Genomic DNA, 24,043 nt, shown 5'->3' with positions numbered 1-24,043 from the left:
GCTGGAGAGGTTTAAACAGTATTATCAATGGTACAGAGGAAAACAGCCGGCAGCAACTGACTTTCGTAAGAGACAGCTGGAAGACATTTAACGAAAACTGCGGGACATAGAGGCTACATTGGACATAGCGGACTTACATTGCACATCAAAAGAAACGCAGCCACCACAGAGACAGTATTGATGGCGGAATAGAACGATATGGAAAAAAAACACGTAGGTCTGGAGGCAAGGTTTGAGTAACCACGTGAACTGAAGTAGGACATACACTTTGTTCATCTTCTTGACTTTATAAGACCTACGTCTTATTTATCTGTAGGCGTGCACTTATTCAAACAAAAAGACTCGCGTCAGTATCACCAGATTCAGTTAAAAGACTTTGTTAGTGTAGTAGGCAAATCAATCTTGGTAATCACCAGTAACTGAGATTGATATTTCATATCTTGATCGTTTATTGTTTCATGTGTTCACGTGACAAAACAACTTACAAAATACGTCTGTGCTAATAAAAAATATAAGCGAAAAACACACAGTGTTCAACGATAAAGAAGATAATATAACTAAAACTGAACTTGAAAGAGAAATAAAACACGAAAGACAAGATTAATTAAATATATTCCGTGAAATAGCCAGACCATGATAAAAACATTTGGCAACAAAGATTTTTAAAACTTCAGCCGTTGTTGGGTATAAGCAAATAAAAAATAAAAAAATTAACCAGAATTTATTAAGGAACAAAATGTCAGTTCGATGTAGAGCCATTAATTAATTATCAACTGTGCTCAATAATGATTGGGTTGTTGCTGTTGCTGTTGGTTGTATTTCCATGGTGAAAACTTCACAGGCCCTGATGGTTTGATGTTGCTAAAATCTGCTGAGGGGCCCCTGTAAAGAGAAAAAAAGATCATAAAACTATAGGCTAGTCAGATGCTACAGTGGAAAACTTTATGCAAACAACAAAGGCGTCAATTACCAGTGGTAGATTAAAGACCAACAGGACGAACGAGTGCCAGATTTGAGTAAGTGGAGTAGACTTTTTGTGGAGGCCTCTACCATCTTCAAGCAGAGACGGTCTAAGGGGTGGCTAGAGGGGCAACCGCCTCATGTGCCGCGCCTGAGGGGAGGGGGTAGGGCCCTTCAGGGGAGATCTTGTCACCGTCAGCTTCGTAACCCAGACCAGTTCTGATAAACAATAAGTTGTTACTCAATATTTTGGAATCCTTTCCTGAAGTCTATATGATTACCATGAAAGCTCTTAACATTACATTTTTGGTAACGAAAATACCAAATTGCCAGTATCTACGTAAGGTACTATGTTTTTTTAATAAAAATACTGCCCACACTACAGCATTAGATACGGACTAACCTGTTAGCGTTATGTAGTACGGTATATAAATATATTCTACGCTTACGGCTCCCAGGTCCGTGTTTGACACTCGTCCGGGACTCGCGCACTGTTAAGGTCGCCCTTGCTTCAAGCTTCAATATTAATACACTTAATATTTAATAGTAATAAATCTAAAAGCACGACATATTTGTGGAGAAGGAAAAGAAAACTTGTACATTTAATCTCATTTTCTTCTTTCTTATATTTAATTTGCATTTTTGTTTTAAAAAATATTTTTGAAATGTGAAGGCCAACTTTAAGGATGCGGCCATGTGAGGCTGCTTAGTCTTACAAAGTATTAATCCTGCCAGTCTTACAAAGTATAAACCCTGCCAGTCTTACAATGTATAAACCCTGCCAGTCATACATTGTATTAATCCTGCCAGTCTTACATTGTATTAACCCTGCCAGTCTTACAAAGTATAAATCCTGCTAGTCTTACAAAGTATTAATCCTGCCAGTCTTACAAAGTATAAATCCTGCTAGTCTTACAAAGTATTAATCCTGCCAGTCTTACAAAGTATAAATCCTGCTAGTCTTACAAAGTATAAATCTTGCCAGTCTTACAAAGTATAAGCCATAGCTGCCAGTCTTACATTGTATTTACCCTGCCAGTCTTACAAAGTATAAATCCTGCCAGTCTTACAAAGTATAAACCCTGCCAGTCTTACAAAGTATAAATCCTGCCAGTCTTACAAAGTATAAACCCTGCCAGACTTACAAAGTATAAATCTTGTCAGTCTTACAAAGTATGAACCCTATCTGCCAGTCTTACAAAGTATAAATCCTGTCACTCTTACAAAGTATAAGCCCTGCCAGTCTTACAAAGTATAAACCGTGCCAGTCTTACTAAGTATAAATCCTGCCAGTCTTACAAAGTATAAATCCTGCCCCTGTGGAACAAAATAAAGATATCTAAAAACTGATTCTTTCATGTACCGGTAGAACTCTAAAGTTATTAGTATGGCTGTACCCATTTGGGCTTCATTGTATTGAGTTCAATGTAGACTAAATCTGTTGCTTTCTGTACACCTAACTATTGGCCTAAACTTTCTTTACACCTAACTATTGGCCTAAACTTTCTTTACACCTAATTATTGGCCTAAACTTTCTGTACACCTAACTATTGGCCTAAACTTTCTGTACACCTATTGGCCTAAACTTTCTGTACACCTATTGGCCTAAACTTTCTGTATACCTAACTATTGGCCTAAACTTTCTGTACACCTAACTATTAAGCTAAACTTTCTGTACACCTAACTATTGGCCTAAACTTTCTGTACACCTAACTATTGGCCTAAACTTTCTGTACACCTAACTATTGGCCTAAACTTTCTGTACACCTAACTATAGGGCTAAACTTTCTGTACACCTAACTATTGGCCTAAACTTTCTGTACACCTAACTATTGGCCTAAGCTTTCTGTACACCTAACTATTGGCCTAAACTTTCTGTATACCTAACTATTGGCCTAAACTTTCTTTACACCTAACTATTGGCCTAAACTTTCTTTACACCTAACTATTGGCCTAAACTTTCTTTACACCTAACTATTGGCCTAAACTTTCTGTACACCTAACTATTGGCCTAAACTTTCTTTACACCTAACTATTGGCCTAAATTTTCTGTACACCTAACTATTGGCCTAAACTTTCTGTACACCTAACTATTGGGCTAAACTTTCTGTACACCTAACTATTGGCCTAAACTTTCTGTACACCTAACTATTGGCCTAAACTTTCTGTACACCTAACTATTGGCCTAAACTTTCTGTACACCTAACTATTGGCCAAAACTTTCTGTATACCTAACTATTGGCCTAAACTTTCTGTACACCTAACTATTGGCCTAAACTTTCTGTATACCTAACTATTGGCCTAAACTTTCTTTACACCTAACTATTGGCCTAAACTTTCTGTACACCTAACTATTGGCCTAAACTTTCTGTACACCTAACTATTGGCCTAAACTTTCTGTACACCTAACTATTGGCCTAAACTTTCTGTACATCTATTGGCCTAAACTTTCTGTACACCTATTGGCCTAAACTTTCTGTACACCTAACTATTGGCCTAAACTTTCTGTACACCTAACTATTGGCCTAAACTTTCTGTATACCTAACTATTGGCCTAAACTTTCTTTACACCTAATTATTGGCCTAAACTTTCTGTACACCTAACTATTGGCCTAAACTTTCTGTACACCTAACTATTGGCCTAAACTTTCTGTATACCTAACTATTGGCCTAAACTTACTTTCTGTACACCTAACTATTGGGCTAAACTTTCTGTACACCTAACTATTGGCCTAAACTTTCTGTACACCTAACTATTGGCCTAAACTTTCTGTACACCTAACTATTAACCTAAACTTTCTGTAAACCTAACTATTGGGCTAAACTTTCTGTACACCTAACTATTGGGCTAAACTTTCTGTACACCTAACTATTGGCCTAAACTTTCTGTAAACCTAACTATTGGCCTTAACTTTCTGTACACCTAACTATTGGCCTAAACTTTCTGTACACCTAACTATTGGCCAAAACTTTCTTTACACCTAACTATTGGCCTAAACTTTCTTTACACCTAACTATTGGCCTAAACTTTCTGTATACCTAACTATTGGCCTAAACTTTCTGTACACCTAACTATTGGCCTAAACTTTCTGTACACCTAACTATTGGCCTAAACTTTCTGTACACCTAACTATTGGCCTAAACTTTCTGTACAACTAACTATTGGCCTAAACTTTCTGTACACCTATTGGCCTAAACTTTCTGTACACCTATTGGCCTAAACTTTCTGTATACCTAACTATTGGGCTAAACTTTCTGTACACCTAACTATTGGCCTAAACTTTCTGTAAACCTAACTATTGGCCTAAACTTTCTGTACACCTAACAATTGGCCTAAACTTTCTGTACACCTAACTATTGGCCTAAACTTTCTGTACACCTAACTATTGGGCTAAACTTTCTGTACACCTAACTATTGGCCTAAACTTTCTTTACACCTAACTATTGGCCTAAACTTTCTGTACACCTAACTATTGGCCTAAACTTTCTGTATACCTAACTATTGGCCTAAACTTTCTTTACACCTAACTATTGGCCTAAACTTTCTTTACACCTAACTATTGGCCTAAACTTTCTGTACACCTATTGGCCTAAACTTTCTGTATACCTAACTATTGGCCTAAACTTTCTGTACACCTAACTATTGGGCTAAACTTTCTGTACACTAACTATTGGCCTAAACTTTCTGTACACCTAACTATTGGCCTAAACTTTCTGTACACCTAACTATTGGCCTAAACTTTCTGTATACCTAACTATTGGCCTAAGCTTTCTGTACACCTAACTATTGGCCTAAACTTTCTTTACACCTAACTATTGGCCTTAACTTTCTGTACACCTAACTATTGGCCTAAACTTTCTGTATACCTAACTATTGGCCTAAACTTTCTTTACACCTAACTATTGACCTAAACTTTCTGTACACCTAACTATTGGCCTAAACTTTCTGTACACCTAACTATTGGCCTAAACTTTCTGTACACCTAACTATTGGGCTAAACTTTCTTTACACCTAACTATTGGCCTAAACTTTCTGTAAACCTAACTATTGGCCTAAACTTTCTGTACACCTAACTATTGGCCTAAACTTTCTGTACACCTAACTATTGGCCAAAACTTTCTTTACACCTAACTATTGGCCTAAACTTTCTTTACACCTAACTATTGGCCTAAACTTTCTGTATACCTAACTATTGGCCTAAACTTTCTGTACACCTAACTATAGGCCTAAACTTTCTGTACACCTAACTATTGGCCTAAACTTTCTGTACACCTAACTATTGGCCTAAACTTTCTTTACACCTAACTATTGGCCTAAACTTTCTGTACACCTATTGGCCTAAACTTTCTGTACACCTATTGGCCTAAACTTTCTGTATACCTAACTATTGGCCTAAACTTTCTGTACACCTAACTATTAAGCTAAACTTTCTGTACACCTAACTATTGGCCTAAACTTTCTGTACACCTAACTATTGGCCTAAACTTTCTGTACACCTAACTATTGGCCTAAACTTTCTGTACACCTAACTATAGGGCTAAACTTTCTGTACACCTAACTATTGGCCTAAACTTTCTGTACACCTAACTATTGGCCTAAACTTTCTGTACACCTAACTATTGGCCTAAACTTTCTGTACACCTAACTATTGGCCTAAACTTTCTGTACACCTAACTATTGGCCTAAACTTTCTGTATACCTAACTATTGGCCTAAACTTTCTGTACACCTAACTATTGGCCTAAACTTTCTGTACACCTAACTATTGGCCTAAACTTTCTTTACACCTAACTATTGGCCTAAATTTTCTGTACACCTAACTATTGGCCTAAACTTTCTGTACACCTAACTATTGGGCTAAACTTTCTGTACACCTAACTATTGGCCTAAACTTTCTGTACACCTAACTATTGGCCTAAACTTTCTGTACACCTAACTATTGGCCTAAACTTTCTGTACACCTAACTATTGGCCAAAACTTTCTGTATACCTAACTATTGGCCTAAACTTTCTGTACACCTAACTATTGGCCTAAACTTTCTGTATACCTAACTATTGGCCTAAACTTTCTTTACACCTAACTATTGGCCTAAACTTTCTGTACACCTAACTATTGGCCTAAACTTTCTGTACACCTAACTATTGGCCTAAACTTTCTGTACACCTAACTATTGGCCTAAACTTTCTGTACATCTATTGGCCTAAACTTTCTGTACACCTATTGGCCTAAACTTTCTGTATACCTAACTATTGGCCTAAACTTTCTGTACACCTAACTATTGGCCTAAACTTTCTGTATACCTAACTATTGGCCTAAACTTTCTTTACACCTAATTATTGGCCTAAACTTTCTGTACACCTAACTATTGGCCTAAACTTTCTGTACACCTAACTATTGGCCTAAACTTTCTGTATACCTAACTATTGGCCTAAACTTACTTTCTGTACACCTAACTATTGGGCTAAACTTTCTGTACACCTAACTATTGGCCTAAACTTTCTGTACACCTAACTATTGGCCTAAACTTTCTGTACACCTAACTATTAACCTAAACTTTCTGTAAACCTAACTATTGGGCTAAACTTTCTGTACACCTAACTATTGGCCTAAACTTTCTGTACACCTAACTATTGGGCTAAACTTTCTGTACACCTAACTATTGGCCTAAACTTTCTGTAAACCTAACTATTGGCCTTAACTTTCTGTACACCTAACTATTGGCCTAAACTTTCTGTACACCTAACTATTGGCCAAAACTTTCTTTACACCTAACTATTGGCCTAAACTTTCTTTACACCTAACTATTGGCCTAAACTTTCTGTATACCTAACTATTGGCCTAAACTTTCTGTACACCTAACTATTGGCCTAAACTTTCTGTACACCTAACTATTGGCCTAAACTTTCTGTACACCTAACTATTGGCCTAAACTTTCTGTACAACTAACTATTGGCCTAAACTTTCTGTACACCTATTGGCCTAAACTTTCTGTACACCTATTGGCCTAAACTTTCTGTATACCTAACTATTGGGCTAAACTTTCTGTACACCTAACTATTGGCCTAAACTTTCTGTAAACCTAACTATTGGCCTAAACTTTCTGTACACCTAACAATTGGCCTAAACTTTCTGTACACCTAACTATTGGCCTAAACTTTCTGTACACCTAACTATTGGGCTAAACTTTCTGTACACCTAACTATTGGCCTAAACTTTCTTTACACCTAACTATTGGCCTAAACTTTCTGTACACCTAACTATTGGCCTAAACTTTCTGTATACCTAACTATTGGCCTAAACTTTCTTTACACCTAACTATTGGCCTAAACTTTCTTTACACCTAACTATTGGCCTAAACTTTCTGTACACCTATTGGCCTAAACTTTCTGTATACCTAACTATTGGCCTAAACTTTCTGTACACCTAACTATTGGGCTAAACTTTCTGTACACTAACTATTGGCCTAAACTTTCTGTACACCTAACTATTGGCCTAAACTTTCTGTACACCTAACTATTGGCCTAAACTTTCTGTATACCTAACTATTGGCCTAAGCTTTCTGTACACCTAACTATTGGCCTAAACTTTCTTTACACCTAACTATTGGCCTTAACTTTCTGTACACCTAACTATTGGCCTAAACTTTCTGTATACCTAACTATTGGCCTAAACTTTCTTTACACCTAACTATTGACCTAAACTTTCTGTACACCTAACTATTGGCCTAAACTTTCTGTACACCTAACTATTGGCCTAAACTTTCTGTACACCTAACTATTGGGCTAAACTTTCTGTACACCTAACTATTGGCCTAAACTTTCTGTAAACCTAACTATTGGCCTAAACTTTCTGTACACCTAACTATTGGTCTAAACTTTCTGTACACCTAACTATTGGCCAAAACTTTCTTTACACCTAACTATTGGCCTAAACTTTCTTTACACCTAACTATTGGCCTAAACTTTCTGTATACCTAACTATTGGCCTAAACTTTCTGTACACCTAACTATAGGCCTAAACTTTCTGTACACCTAACTATTGGCCTAAACTTTCTGTACACCTAACTATTGGCCTAAACTTTCTGTACACCTAACTATTGGCCTAAACTTTCTGTACACCTATTGGCCTAAACTTTCTGTACACCTATTGGCCTAAACTTTCTGTATACCTAACTATTGGGCTAAACTTTCTGTACACCTAACTATTGGCCTAAACTTTCTGTAAACCTAACTATTGGCCTAAACTTTCTGTACACCTAACAATTGGCCTAAACTTTCTGTACACCTAACTATTGGCCTAAACTTTCTGTACACCTAACTATTGGGCTAAACTTTCTGTACACCTAACTATTGGCCTAAACTTTCTTTACACCTAACTATTGGCCTAAGCTTTCTGTACACCTAACTATTGGCCTAAACTTTCTGTATACCTAACTATTGGCCTAAACTTTCTTTACACCTAACTATTGGCCTAAACTTTCTTTACACCTAACTATTGGCCTAAACTTTCTGTACACCTATTGGCCTAAACTTTCTGTATACCTAACTATTGGCCTAAACTTTCTGTACACCTAACTATTGGGCTAAACTTTCTGTACACTAACTATTGGCCTAAACTTTCTGTACACCTAACTATTGGCCTAAACTTTCTGTACACCTAACTATTGGCCTAAACTTTCTGTATACCTAACTATTGGCCTAAACTTTCTGTACACCTAACTATTGGCCTAAACTTTCTTTACACCTAACTATTGGCCTTAACTTTCTGTACACCTAACTATTGGCCTAAACTTTCTGTATACCTAACTATTGGCCTAAACTTTCTTTACACCTAACTATTGACCTAAACCTTCTGTACACCTAACTATTGGCCTAAACTTTCTGTACACCTAACTATTGGCCTAAACTTTCTGTACACCTAACTATTGGCCAAAACTTTCTTTACACCTAACTATTGGCCTAAACTTTCTGTACACCTAACTATTGGCCTAAACTTTCTGTATACCTAACTATTGGCCTAAACTTTCTGTACACCTAACTATTGGCCTAAACTTTCTGTACACCTAACTATTGGCCTAAACTTTCTGTACACCTAACTATTGGCCTAAACTTTCTGTACACCTAACTATTGGCCTAAACTTTTTGTACACCTATTGGCCTAAACTTTCTGTACACCTATTGGCCTAAACTTTCTGTATACCTAACTTTTGGCCTAAACTTTCTGTACACCTAACTATTGGGCTAAACTTTCTGTACACCTAACTATTGGCCTAAACTTTCTGTACACCTAACAATTGGCCTAAACTTTCTGTACACCTAACTATTGGGCTAAACTTTCTGTACACCTAACTATTGGCCTAAACTTTCTGTACACCTAACTATTGGCCTAAGCTTTCTGTACACCTAACTATTGGCCTAAACTTTCTGTACACCTAACTATTGGCCTAAAGTTTCTTTACACCTAACTATTGGCCTAAACTTTCTTTACACCTAACTATTGGCCTAAACTTTCTTTACACCTAACTATTGGCCTAAACTTTCTGTACACCTAACTATTGGCCTAAACTTTCTTTACACCTAAGTATTGGCCTAAACTTTCTGTACACCTAACTATTGGCCTAAACTTTCTGTACACCTAACTATTGGCCTAAACTTTCTGTACACCTAACTATTGGCCTAAACTTTCTGTATACCTAACTATTGGCCTAAACTTTCTGTACACCTAACTATTGGGCTAAACTTTCTGTACACCTAACTATTGGCCTAAACTTTCTGTACACCTAACTATTGGCCTAAACTTTCTGTACACCTAACTATTGGCCTAAACTTTCTGTATACCTAACTATTGGCCTAAACTTTCTGTACACCTAACTATTGGCCTAAACTTTCTTTACACCTAACTATTGGCCTTAACTTTCTGTACACCTAACTATTGGCCTAAACTTTCTGTATACCTAACTATTGGCCTAAACTTTCTTTACACCTAACTATTGACCTAAACTTTCTGTACACCTAACTATTGGCCTAAACTTTCTTTACACCTAACTATTGGCCTAAACTTTCTGTACACCTAACTATTGGCCTAAACTTTCTGATATTATAAACACGGGTTAATATGTTCAATGTTTTAGACTTTTTTATAAAAAAAAAGAGTCTTATAACAGCTTCATTTTTATAGCACCATCAACGAACATATAGGCAAATAGGGTCAAAGCAAACTAATCTAAACAAGTTTTGAACAGGTAGGTATAATTGTTCTTTTTGAAGACCTGTAGCCTATTGTGAAGCATGTGGTCGTTGAGGTCTGCCTGAACTCAATGGAGAGCGAATTCTTCGATCAATGTAAATCTACTGCGTAAATTTGGAAAGAAAACAACAACGAGTCTATGGAGTGTAGGAATCACTTCGAGGAACATGTGGGGTAATCAGTTTATTATCAAGAAGGATCGAGGTAAATGTATCCGTAGCATTCTCGTTCCCATGGTAACTGAGTAGATAGATCATAAACAAAAGCGCGCGCGAGTAGGCCTACGTTTGATGAAAACCCAAACCCAATTAAAATGTAAAGCTAAAAACTTTTCCAATCATGTCGGGTTTAAAAAAATTAATAAAATGTAATTAAGATCCACACCTGATTGTCAAACATGTATACATCTTGACCTAAGATACTGTACCTTATTATGGTAAACTGCACGGCATTACCAGCACTTTTAATGAGATGATTGGCTTGCATGTGTGTCAGATTCTGTGTGCCAGTGTTACCAATACCGATAATACGGTCACCTGGCCTAAGTTGTCCGTCTGCTGGACTGCCAGGTTGAATCTGTCAATACAGTCATTTAAAAATAGATTATGTTGAAGTAGTCTAATAAGCCAAACAGTAAAAGGGTTAAATTTTCATCGATAGTGCTAATGTTAGATTTAGCAAAAAAGGATAAAAAAAACAACCTATAATTAAATAGAATTAGTGTATAATTATATATGGTTTTGTTAAAGTCTGTTACACAATACATATTGTATCCCATATGCTTGGACACCGTAATATTTTTTTATTCCAGTGAAATAGATAAGAATATAAAGGAATTTTAAGCAACACAATTCAAATCTCTAATCTATACGAATGTCTAGGTAAACGTGGTTCGGTTGAGCCTACAATTCTTCCATCGGTGAAGTCTGTAAGTCATAAGATAAATTATTGCCGTATCAGCTTAAAAGTTATTGATAATTTTTTTTTTAGCTTTTCAACAGGTTTCCCATTTACTTTAAGACCAATAAGCAGTTGCTTTGCTAAGAATTATGCTATTCATTTTACTTGGTGTGAAAAAGTGAGGTCTCCAGAGCCTCAACTAACGTAAGCAAGTAACATGTAGGACCTAGGCAACGTCTCCTTTGATCACGGATCTGTAGGAGTTAGAGTGCAGACCCCAAACACACTTCTTACAGACACCGTGAGAATGACCTCGCGCCATGTTGGGACTGAACAACAGAGCTCTATACATGTGATCTTTACGCAATGACTCATCTCCTGCTCTTACGTTCTTCAGATTGTCTCAGTGATTAGGTTAAATGTCTCTCTTTCAAAGATCCTTTAGAACTTGCCCTATTCTAAAACAACACTATTTGAGTCCATCTTTCTTCCTTGCTAACTCCACCAACCTCTATTCTTGAACGATTGGTTTGCTCTTTTTCCATTTAAAAGTCCTAATTATCTACTCTCTTTACGTTAAATAAACATTTCGCATCTTTGTTTCCCAACCAGTCTCATACGCCAAAGGTATAATGTAAACAACGCTAATGTATTCCATACAACTCACATACAATCGAATTACAACAATGATTTGGTTACAATAAATAGTAAGTACAAAATAGATATCAGGAATATAAAATGTAACCACAACTCAATAACACCAACTGAATTAAAATTTAACGCAACATTTTGCATTAGTTTTAAAAGCAATCTAAATATCAACTAAATCAAACAAAATAAATAAATGTCAATTCAATACCAATTTAAAGAAACAACACAAACAAAGAAAATGTATTGAAATAAATACAATAAAGAAACTAAACTAGAAAGAGTCCATGAAATTTGTTTCAATGTTAAACACCTAACCCTAAAACTCACCAGATTCAGAGAGCATAAATATAAACAAGCGAAATAAAAAAAGCTAATAAAAGAGGAAGAACTCCGCACTTACAACTATGTATCTCAATAATGTAGACGTTATTCTCCATAGTCGTCATCAAACAAAATAATTAAGTACCAGAAATTAATTGACTAATTGGTTAATTTTTTAATTAATTCATGTAAATAAATAATTGTTTAAGTTTCAACTTGATCATAGAATGGGTGTGGGAGAAATAACGTGTTCAGTTATAAAAGGGGATGAAACCCTACATATTTAGCCGTATATATTAAACCTGTATGGATGCATTTCCCTTGTTGGTATCAAATAAAATAACTAATTACTAGTAATTAATTGACTAATAGTTTCATTTTTGTTATTGATTCATGTTTTGCATATGCCTATGAATAATTGTGCAAAGTTTCAGCTTGATCCGAGAATGGGTGAGCGAGAAATAACGTGTACAAATTTTTGACCAGACAGACAGACAGATTGACTTGTTATAAGATTTGTTACAATGAAATATCTACAGATAACAATAGAAATCTATGTTCAATCATTAAATCTAGGAAAATGGAAACAACAGGAAAAGCCCATTAATAGGAATATAATTAATAAGCATGACACTTAAGGTAAACTCAACTAAAAGATCTAATTGATGACCCTAACCCTAACCCTAACCCACAACCTACTATCTGCAATCTACTCACATACAACTTACTTTCTACAACCTACTCACAAGCTACTTTCTCTAAACTACTCCCTCACAACCTACTTTCTCTAACCTACTCCCTCACAACCTACTTTCTCTAACCTACTTACTCACAACCTACTTTCTCTAACCTACTCACTCACAACCTACTTTCTCTAACCTACTCACTCAGAACCTACTTTCTCAAACCTACTCACTCACAACCTACTTTCTCTAACCTACTCACTCACAACCTACTTTCTCTAACCTACTCACTCACAACCTACTTTCTCTAACCTACTCACTCACAACCTACTTTCTCTAACCTACTCACTCAGAACCTACTTTCTCTAAACTACTCCCTCACAACCTACTTTCTCAAACCTACTCACTCACAACCTACTTTCTCTAACCTACTCACTCACAACCTACTTTCTCTAACCTACTCACTCACAACCTATTTTCTCTAACCTACTCACTCAGAACCTACTTTCTCAAACCTACTCATTCACAACCTACTTTCTCTAACCTACTCACTCAGAACCTACTTTCTCTAACCTACTCACTCACAACCTACTTTCTCTAACCTACTCACTCACAACCTACTTTCTCTAACCTACTCACAACCTACTTTCTCTAACCTACTCACTCACAACCTACTTTCTCTAACCTACTCACTCAGAACCTACTTTCTCTAACCTACTCACTCACAACCTACTTTCTCTAACCTACTCACAACCTACTTTCTCTAACCTACTCACTCACAACCTACTTTCTCTAACCTACTCACTCACAACCTACTTTATCTAACCTACTCACTCACAACCTACTTTATCTAACCTACTCACTCACAAGTTACTTTCTCAAACCTACAAATTACATCATTTTTAGAACCTACTCACTCACAACCTACACATTACACTACACTACTGACTAATGTTTACAAGCTACTCACTCACAGATTTTCCTCTAACCTACTAATTCACAACGCACTTTCTACAACCTGCTCATTCACAACCAACTTACAATCTTGAGCAACAACTACAATCTCTCCACTCCCTTTCTCCTGACTTAAATCTCTTATCAATCGCCTGGTCACATTTCTAAATACCACTTGCTCTACAGGACAGCAGAGAATGGGTGTGGCCTCAGACTTAGAGACATCTCTCTTTGTTCTCAGTTAATATGACTCAAGAACTTTAACATTCTCTCTGCACACTTGTTTCTTTGCTTTTTTGTTTTGTTTCTCGCTTTAACAGAGCGGCGTAGAGCGTTGTTCTTAGACAAAGACGTTACTTAAAAAAAAAAAAGAATTCGGCTTCTTTTAATTTTCTTCATGACTTATTTGTTTCAACTTTGACCCCACCAGTTTTAACCCTGCTTTAAAGGAAATTCATAAATAACGGATCTATATAATATCTGTAAAATACCACCGACTGACTGAAATGACGGACTGATTCACGTATCAAGAGATCTCTTAAACCAGCAAACGGATTTGCATGAACTTTCGTTCAAGGGTTCATTTTACAACTTAGGTGCTTGTTAAGACGCGCTTTTGACATAGTCACAGCCTGAACACCGCGATTTGCAAAAAAACAAACTAAAATCAAACTTTCTGTATTTTTAACGTATATTTTATTTCTTTATTCCCAAAGTCGACTTATTTTTAATTTGCCCTACGTCATTACCGCTTCCGTTTAGATATGGTTCCAAATAAAAATCTAAACTAATAGCACGAAAAAATTTAAGTATATTTTTTTTTCTTTCTCTTTTTTTTCGAGAAAGAGAGCAATGAATGATTGGGGATGCTGCACGAATTCAGATTAGAGATGGGTGGACTCAGAGGCGCCCGAAGATCCCGAAATTAAAAATCCCAGTCTTCACCAGGATTCGAACCCCAGACCACGGTTCGGAAGCCAAGCGCTTTACCGCTCAACCACCGCGCCTCCTGATAAAAAGTGTAGCACCCAAAATACAATGACTATGAGGGGAAATGAAAAAGCACACATGCACCCTGTCCTATCATCGATTTCCCATGGCACCATGTATACAATCAAATGTGTAGATTATCTCTGAGTTACACACGTGGCTGTGTTCAGGTAGATAGATCCCAATCCTGCAGACTACACCGGCTCATCAAAAGTCACAAAAGGTGTACTTCTCTGCCAGGACTGCTCATGCCGTGACCTACTTAAGCTTGTTGCCAAAACAAGATTCCAAAGGCCTAATCGCTCATCTGAACATTATGTAGGTGGAAGTAGGCTGCTACCTCTTTCATTTTAACCTAAGCTCTAACAGAACGCAGTAATTTAAACCAGAAAACAAAAGGGGAATTAAATAAAAAAACAAAAAAGAAGTGAAAAGCAGGAATAGATAACGGATTTTATTGTGATCGTACTAAAATGCAGTTCTTGAAAACTTAAAAAAAAACGCCATATTGTTTCTGAAATAGCTTTGTAATGACAAATAACAGTTTGTCCACACGGAGAACATAGGGATTAATTCTGATCAACTAAGCTAACTTTTCATGACTTAAGCCACTATTTTATACAAAGCCTACTACTATGACATATATTACATGTTACTTAGTATTACCGTGCATATAAATAGTTGTAGACAATTTTAAGCCTAAAATAAAATTCGATGCTGAAACCGGAAACACCACAACTAGTTCACCGACCAATTGTTCACTGACAAATTGTTCATTGGATAGTAACATGTTTAATATTAGGTGTTATAATAAATGAAAAACTGTCATGGAATCCCCAAATTGATGAAGCTATCAAAAAATCAAACAAAGCATTAGGATTTATTAAAAGAAATTTCTATAAATCAAATAAGAACATAAAACTAAAATGTTATTTAACCTTGGTTAGGCCAATAATAGAATATGCATCCTCCGTTTGGGACCCCTCAACTCAAGAAAACATTAAGAAACTGGAACAGACACAAAATAGAGCAGTGCGATTCATAACAAACGAATATTCACATTTGACTAGAGCAGTGATGCCCAAAGTACGGCCCGCGAGCCAGAACCGGCCCGCGACGTGGTTCCATCCGGCCCGCCGAAACGTCGGCACAAAAAGTAGCAAAAAAAAGTTGAAAATGTATCTTTTTTCTTCGTTTATGAGTTTATGAAATGGAACTCTGAATGTAGAGTCTACCAGAAAAAGTGAATGGATCTTTTTGTGGAACATAAGTCAACATAATTGTTTTGTAAAGGAAGTCTGACTGTTTCAGAAACAACAACATATACAGCGGCAATATAAAACAAATATGAAGGCCTTCTTGGTTTGAGCTGCGTATAAAAGATTGGTTAAACCACCATGGTTAAACTACGCCAAGAGATTGGAGGGTCGATGGGAATATTTACCAAAAAGAGACAAGAAAATAAGTTTGTGATAAAGTTAACTAAAATGTTGCTCACATTTTAAGTAGAGAAATGAAGCCATTTTTAGATGCGTAAAAAGTGATAGACTTTAACTATCCCATTAAATTAATGTAAGTTCTAGATCCAATAGTTCTAAATCGTTTTAGTGAATTTTGATTTCATTTTTTTTTTTACCTATTTGTTGATGTGGCCCGCGACACGCGTGTCGAAAGTTAAAATGGCCCGCAGGTCGAATTAGATTGAGCATCACTGGACTAGAGTAACACCTTTAGTAAAATCACTAAATTTAGAAAGCCTTCAGGACAGAAGGCTCAAAAGTAAAGTAGAAATCATACATAAAACACTGAACCATAATCTTCAAATACAAAAACAAAATTTAATAAAATACTCTGAAAGACACAAAGATAAAGGCACATTCCTCGTCCCATATGCTAGGACAAATTTGTACAAATACTCCTTCTTCCCTAGTGCTATTAGAGCATAGAATGGGTTGCCTGAGCTAGCCAGGAAAACCAGTGACTTGGCAGAATTTAAGTCATTGGTTAATATGCATGACTAAATGCATGACGCGTAGGACGTAATCATCTTCTTTTTGAAGTAACGTCTGTATTATATAAGATAAGAAGATAAGATATTCTAGTCGCGTTTTTAATGTATCACAGTAAATGTACACTAACACTTTGTCTCTCTTATTCCCAATTGTAATAGTCTCTCTCAAACTCCCTTTTCTTATATTCTAAAAGTTACCATTTGTTGCCGCCATCATTTCCTTATCGTTTTCTCACCTTTTATTAGGTTACTGCATTTTATTACTAACAGAATGTAAACCTTAAAAAATCAAAATTGAAAGAAATTACAGAGTACTGTGTTTCAAGTTTATCAAGAAAATCCGGATTTGTTGAATGCTTTCCCAAGCTAAGAGATCGTTTTGAGAACTACAACTATTTTGTATTAGTTTCTCTATCGTGTAGAGTTGTCTTTGAAGAGCAGCGATCCAGTGGTCGATATTTGTACTCACTTGTCTTCTTTCGTCAAACAGATTATTTGGGCTCGTAAGTTCGTTTTTTCTTATAAAACCTTTTTTTTTCAAAGCTTTTTGCAGATCTATGTTTCAATAGAAAGCCCGTCATTAAAGTAATAAGAATTTAATATCATCCGCCTTCAAGTATCCCCAACCCAGAATACTGGGCATCCCGTTAGAACTTAATTGACATAGTAAACAAGAAAAAGATCTTTAAGAATTTGTTTTCAAGAAAGTAATAACTCCTTTATACAACTTAAAGAGCGATTGTTATTCTCTTAATATCTAATGAATGTTAGGTTAAAAAACAATGGAACATTTTTCACCCAGCCCCATCTTCCCCACCTGGTTAAGAATCCTGTTTTAAGCGATTGTATCTACTACTTTTTATAATATTCAAATGTTGGGCCTTTAGACATGACTAAGAAGGCGATTCAAAAAATTTTTACAGAACATTAAATTATTAAATCTTGAATCAATAATATATTACATTCGGAATCTCCAGAACGCGATAGTCCTTTGACTCCTTTCAGGAACGCAATAGACCTTTTCAAAACCGATGTTGGATCTGGATCTAAACCTAGTTCTCTAGCCAAATTTTAATATTTTTTTTTTTTTTTTACTTTAATAAAATTATAACGATCAAAATAGTGTTTTCCCCGTGTGGCCAACGAGCTAGTATTTCTTTTCTCAGCGATATAGATCATCTGTTAAATTTCTAGGAAACTCGTTAGAGCTGTTTTTTAGAACCGTGTCCAGGTTCCCCCCTCCGCACTCTCTCCATGAAGTTGTGACATGCATAGGCATAGATGTATTGTAACAAAACATTTTACATAGGAAAGTAATTCAGGATCTACCGTGGACTTTGAGCTTAGAAACACTTGACTCTAGATTTGGTAAGAAAACGTTTAAAACCACTTTCTATCTAGAGGCAGTTCACGAGAGAGAGAGAGAGAGAGAGAGAGAGAGAAAGCGTGTGAAAATAAACATTTAAATGTGTTTGTTTACCACTGAGTTCACCAAGCAATAGCCACGCCCATTGGAGCAGTACCAGTATACATTTGTATGGAGGAAAAAACTGATTTCGTGTGAGTTGATCCAAAGACTGGCCGAAATAAAGAAGCGAGTTTCATGAAATAAAAGTTCATATTCGTCCTGCCAGCCCTGTTTCCTGTCTACGTCGCTGTGACGTCATTCACATAAAACCCAGGATTTGTACAGAGAGCAAATATTTACACCTGACTCCCAACATAAACAATGTGGTTTCATTTTACAGTCCCGACTCGTTCGTTCTTTTTATAGACTTGTCTTTGAGAATTCATAGAAAGAATATTTCTAAGTGTTTTTGTTAGGAACGAACTGACCTTGATGAATCAAACCCACTATTGTTTTGTTTGTGTGTACAAAGCTCATGAATCAAACCCACTATTGTTTTGTTTGTGTGTACAAAGCTCATGAATCAAACCCACTATTGTTTTGTTTGTGTGTACAAAGCTCATGAATCAAACCCACTATTGTTTTGTTTGTGTGTACAAAGCTCATGAATCAAACCCACTATTGTTTTGTTTGTGTGTACAAAGCTCATGAATCAAACCCACTATTGTTTTGTTTGTGTGTACAAAGCTCATGAATCAAACCCACTATTGTTTTGTTTGTGTGTACAAAGCTCATGAATCAAACCCACTATTGTTGTGTTTGTGTGTACAAAGCTCATGAATCAAACCCACTATTGTTGTGTTTGTGTGTACAAAGCTCATGAATCAAACCCACTATTGTTGTGTTTATGTGTACAAAGCTCATGAATCAAACCTACTATTGTTGTGTTTGTGTGTACAAAGCTCATGAATCAAACCCACTATTGTTTTGTTTGTGTGTACAAAGCTCATGCATCAAACCCACTATTGTTTTGTTTGTGTGTACAAAGCTCATGAATCAAACCCACTATTGTTTTGTTTGTGTGTACAAAGCTCATGCATCAACTTACTCCGTCTATCTGTCCTGGTGAATCTTGTACACGTTATTTCTCCCACCCTCCAATTCTCGGATTAAGTTGAAACTTTGCATAATTTTTATTTTCAATGACAAAACATGAATCAATAAATAACCTGTTGGTCAATCAATTGGTCGTAATTCATTCATTTGGTTTTATATAGAACAGGTACTTAGCTAAGGGGAGATAATAAGCCTTGTGTAGAAAAGTATTGCTAACTATTTGGAACTATAAAACCTTCTATTTTTATAAGCACTAGATTAGCTCAGTGGCTATCAAGTTCATCTTCCATATTGAAGGCTCGAGTTTGAATTTAGACACGAGCAATTTTTTTTAGAATATTGTTTTAGAAAAGGCAGTATGGAAACCTTCTCCCAGACCAATAACTAGATCTAGATCTAAAACTCTAGATCAAGACTGTTGTATTATACTATACTGTACAAAAATGATGGCCATTCATTCTCTCTCTGGCTCCTCCCCTCAAGGTATCTCTTGATAATGCCTTTCATTTATTACTGCCCATTAACCGAACCATCCTTCCCCATTAAATGGCAAGTGTACAAATAAAACGAATGATGTTTTGATAAATGCTTAGGTTGATCTACAGCTGTGAAAGGTGTGGCACTTGCCCTTTATAAGGAGTGAATGCATGCCAAAACAATTTTTTTTGGTGAGCTGAAAAAAGAACTGCGCAAAAGAAGCGTTCCCAAGTTCAAAAGCGAAATCTCATTTTCTGGAGAACATTTGGCAGCAACTGACTTCAAATAGGGTACAATCTTTTTTTTTTTTTTGGTCTGGGTGCAATATACATTTTCTTTTCGCGTGTCACGGACCGCATCGTCGTAAAGAAAAAAAAATTGTGGAGTCCATCTTCAGCTTAAGTAGGCAGTGGGCAAGAATTTCAAGAGGTATGGATAGCACAGCTTTAACTGCAAAAGATAAGGTCTATGGTCCGTCATTAGGGATAACTGCTTCTTATTGAGTGTGTGTGTGCTCGTTTCTGATGTAACCATGACAAAAGGTGGGCGGATGGTTTGGTTGTGTAGGCTGAATAGGCTCTGATGAAATCACGAGCTGGTCTGTTGGTAGTTCAAGTAAATACTGGCGTGAGAGGAACAAACAGGAGACGTTTAAGTTTCGACTAAGTGAGAGATAGTTTAAATAATCGTTTCCCTTATGTTTCTACAAACATTCACTTTTATATTGAATCTGTGTATATTAAAGAATAAAAATAATATTTGTTTTTTTGTTTAAAAGAGAAGCTTGTCTATGTTTCTTTCAAGTTTTACAATATGCCTATATCGGTTTACTTGTATTAACTGTTCGGAATTCTCAACCAACGACTAAGCGAAACGAATTGTTTTTATCTGCTTCAGTTTAGCTTAATATATAAGTCAAATCTAGCCACATTCCATATGTTCTGCTTCATGATAATCGCCCTTTTATTTGCTTACCTAAACTTTAACAGTAAAGACACATCTTCAACACCTTTCAGCAGTGCCAATAAGAAAAATAAAAGTTTTTTACGCTCTATGTTGGTCAGTGCACTGGCACTGAAAGGTCACAACGTTCACGGGAGAAATACAGACGCAGTGAGATAGGAGGTATCACGTGACTAACTTCAACAGGTAGAGAAGGTAGGAAAGGAAAATATGTTTGTGCAGTCAATTTTGGTTCAAAAATGTCACTACGCGTTATACAAACTCCCATACACGATTATATCAATGACAAGTTATCTGCTCAACGAACTTTCCTTGTAGAGATTCGTCTGTCGTGAAAGTTAAAAGTCTTCGTCTGATTTTCTAGTTTTATTTTTGCGACAAGGATGAGACGTAACTTATGTGAAATGTATAATTAACGACTTTCATTGGAGTGTACACAGCTTTAACGTGCATTTGGTTTATGCACATTCAAAATGTCTCATTTATAAGAACCTCTTGAATACTATTTCTACTTGATCGATATTCAAACATGTATTTATAGGCCCTAACTACATTGCTCAGTGTTCAAACATGTATTTATATAGGCCCTAACTACATTGCTCAGTGTTCAAACATGTATTTATAGGCCCTAACTACATTGCTCAGTGTTCAAACATGTATTTATATAGGCCCTAACTACATTGCTCAATGTTCAAACATGTATTTATAGGCCCTAACTACATTGCTCAGTGTTCAAACATGTATTTATATAGGCCCTAACTACATTGCTCAATGTTCAAACATGTATTTATAGGCCCTAACTACATTGCTCAGTGTTGTGGACGGTCGTTGACTTGTAGCACCAAACTGCTGGTAGACAACTGAACCGCTGTAGGTGTTTTATAGTTTAAGTAATAAAACTTGAAATAACTTAAATAACTTCCTCGTGAACAGTGCTAAATATAACTTGTATTATAATATAGACAAAATCAAGTTGATATGAGATGAAATCAATGTACTAAACTTCAATTAATAACAAAATCTATTATATTACAATAACACAACCTTTCAGTCTCACGTTTTGGTGTTATCTGTCCTAAATAAACCCAATGACGACAATGCCACCTATGCTGCATCATTCACAACCAATCTCTAACCTCTTCCCACCCTCACCATAGACACACACACACACACACCATAACACTAATTCAACCGATTTTTTTGGTGTCAAGGAAAAAAAAAAGATAATTTTGCCCCCGACTCACAGTGCCACTCGCCCATAAAGAATAAAATTATTAGTCCCCATTAAATAATAACACACAATAACACACATTACTCCTTAAAAGCAATGTTAGACATTTTAAGAAATATCATTATATAGCTTCAGCTTGTCATAATATAGCTTGTCATGTGCATTATTTGTTTATTGTCATAATCAACCGAACTCTTACAGTTTCACTTTTGATGTCTATTTCACGTATGGTTGGATAATCAATTTGGCTTTTGCAACTGAAGAGCAATAGAGTGAATCGGTATGGATCTGGGATGATGACACCGCAGGCACTAAATAGGACTTCATAATCTAACTTAAAGTTGATGTAACTATAAATGACTTCTAACTGAATGAATAAAACCCTAAAATGCAACACAAAAAAAAAAAAAAAAAAAAAAGATGTAGCCCTAACGTACACTAAACCTTTTTGTTTTCGAATGATTTGCTTTCTAAAATTTTTTCCTAAATCTAAACTAAAACCCTGACGTGAAGAATGTCCAACCCACCTTTTTGACGCTAAGTTCTGAAGAGAAGTCCCGTCCACCTTGTAACCTAAATCCCCAAGGAATGCCGGGATTCCTGTGCAACTGGACAATGGTTTGAGCCATGTGGATTTCTGACCTTTCAGCTTTCTTCTCTGTTCTAAGTTACAAAAATCCTTTTTTTTTTTTGGTTCCAATCCTCGAAGTGTCACTCAAAGAAGTACAGTGTTCAATCAAGATCTCAGATAAACAAAATGTCCAATCTAGATCTAGAGAAATTCAGAAATGTCCAATCTAGAACTTAAAGAAATTCTAAATAAGGCCGTTCACTATAGTTCAAAATATATCTGTAGCATTTTATGGAAAGAATAAACAACAACATATTTACGTTGAAAGATTTCAAATTAATTAAAAATTAAATAATTTAATCGATAGTAAGAATTACATATTTTTATAAAATCCATTTTATCAATTTAAGCTTTTTAATATAAATAAAACTGCGAAAAAAATTGCCACTGCTTTTAATTTTCCAAAACTTTTCATGTTATAGTATGATTATTACTATGTACTACATTGGCATAGCAAATCTAGAATTAATTAAACACGCACGCAATTCTATCTATCAGTAAAATAGTTAAACAGGACAATCTAACTGTAAAATAGTTCAACACTTTTTTTGCCCTTGAGATCAGAAAACAGACTGGCACAAGGTAGTCGGCACAATCAAATTGTAATCTCTGCTCACACACCAATTGTCTCCGCGGCACGTGAAATCTCTGAGTGAGTTACGTAGACCCGGTGATATACTCACGGGCTAAAAATGCTGCTCACTTACCTCAACACGCATCGAAAGCGCGTGTTTGTTGTCTTTTTTTCCCCCTATTTCTTTCCTTGAAACACTGCAGCACTCTTTCCATCCTGCACAGCAGACGCCCACCTTACACTCACCCTCCCCACTTGTTTATATACACCTACCAGATCCGCCCCTTCCCAATGAAAAGCAAGGTGGGTAGTAGTAGGTAGGAAGGCACAGAGTGTAGTCAAGGTAACGTATTAAGTAAGTTGTGTTGGTATTTTAGTTAGGTTGTTTTTATTTGTCCAACACCATAGAATAAGACATGGGTTCTTACAAATAAAACTATAACTATAAAGCCCACAAATCTTTTCTTTTTTAAAAAGAAAATTTTATTCATTATTATTTTTTTTAAATATAAATTATATTTTACTTAACCCACGTATCAGGCACATCGTTTTATTTAAAAAAATATATTTTTGACTATGGAGTGGTATACATCAATGACATTATAGCCAATGGACTAGATCAGGGTTTCCCAAACGTTGAACTTATGCGTACCTCTTCTAGAATTTTCGTAACGCTGAGTACCCCTCGCCCCTCCCCCCCAAAGGATTTATTGTAATAAAAATTAATCATGAACCACTGTTGCAGATGGGGGATGAACAAATGCCTGTAATAATTGTCTCAAATGACGTCATCAACTTCGAAAAGCAAAAAGGTGCAAAAGTCAAAAGCGCAAGTGAAATTGGGTGAAGAAATTTGTGAACCTTAAATATAGCGGAGTCAAGAAGAAGTCAAAGCATAAAGTTACCTTCTAGACTTTGCGATCCATGGGGCAGATGATGTAATGGTCGTGGGGCAGATGATGTAATGGTCATCTGTTGTTGGAGTG

General features: G+C 36.0%; 1 protein-coding gene across 6 annotated transcripts; it reads right to left on the bottom strand.

Moving 5' to 3' along the window:
• Nucleotides 1–637: 637 nt before the first annotated feature.
• LOC106072703 (PDZ and LIM domain protein 3-like) lies at nt 638–23,182 on the bottom strand. 6 transcript variants are annotated; one of them, XM_056044146.1, is made up of 4 exons: nt 23,027–23,182; nt 22,380–22,702; nt 10,635–10,783; nt 638–882 (listed from the first exon to the last, which is right to left on the bottom strand). In XM_056044146.1, the coding sequence occupies exons 2-4, from the start codon at nt 22,479–22,481 to the stop codon at nt 780–782; spliced, it is 354 nt and encodes a 117-aa protein (XP_055900121.1). In that variant the 5' UTR covers nt 22,482–22,702; nt 23,027–23,182; the 3' UTR covers nt 638–779. The 6 variants fall into 6 exon arrangements, with proteins under 6 accessions (XP_055900121.1, XP_055900126.1, XP_055900122.1 ...); XM_056044151.1 differs by having other exon boundaries at nt 22,380–22,624; nt 23,027–23,175; XM_056044147.1 differs by having other exon boundaries at nt 23,009–23,164.
• Nucleotides 23,183–24,043: the final 861 nt, after the last annotated feature.

This window comes from Biomphalaria glabrata, chromosome 10 (genome assembly GCF_947242115.1).
Source record: "Biomphalaria glabrata chromosome 10, xgBioGlab47.1, whole genome shotgun sequence".
NCBI classification, from domain to species: domain Eukaryota; kingdom Metazoa; phylum Mollusca; class Gastropoda; family Planorbidae; genus Biomphalaria; species Biomphalaria glabrata.
This window is presented reverse-complemented; position numbering and strand designations above follow the sequence as displayed.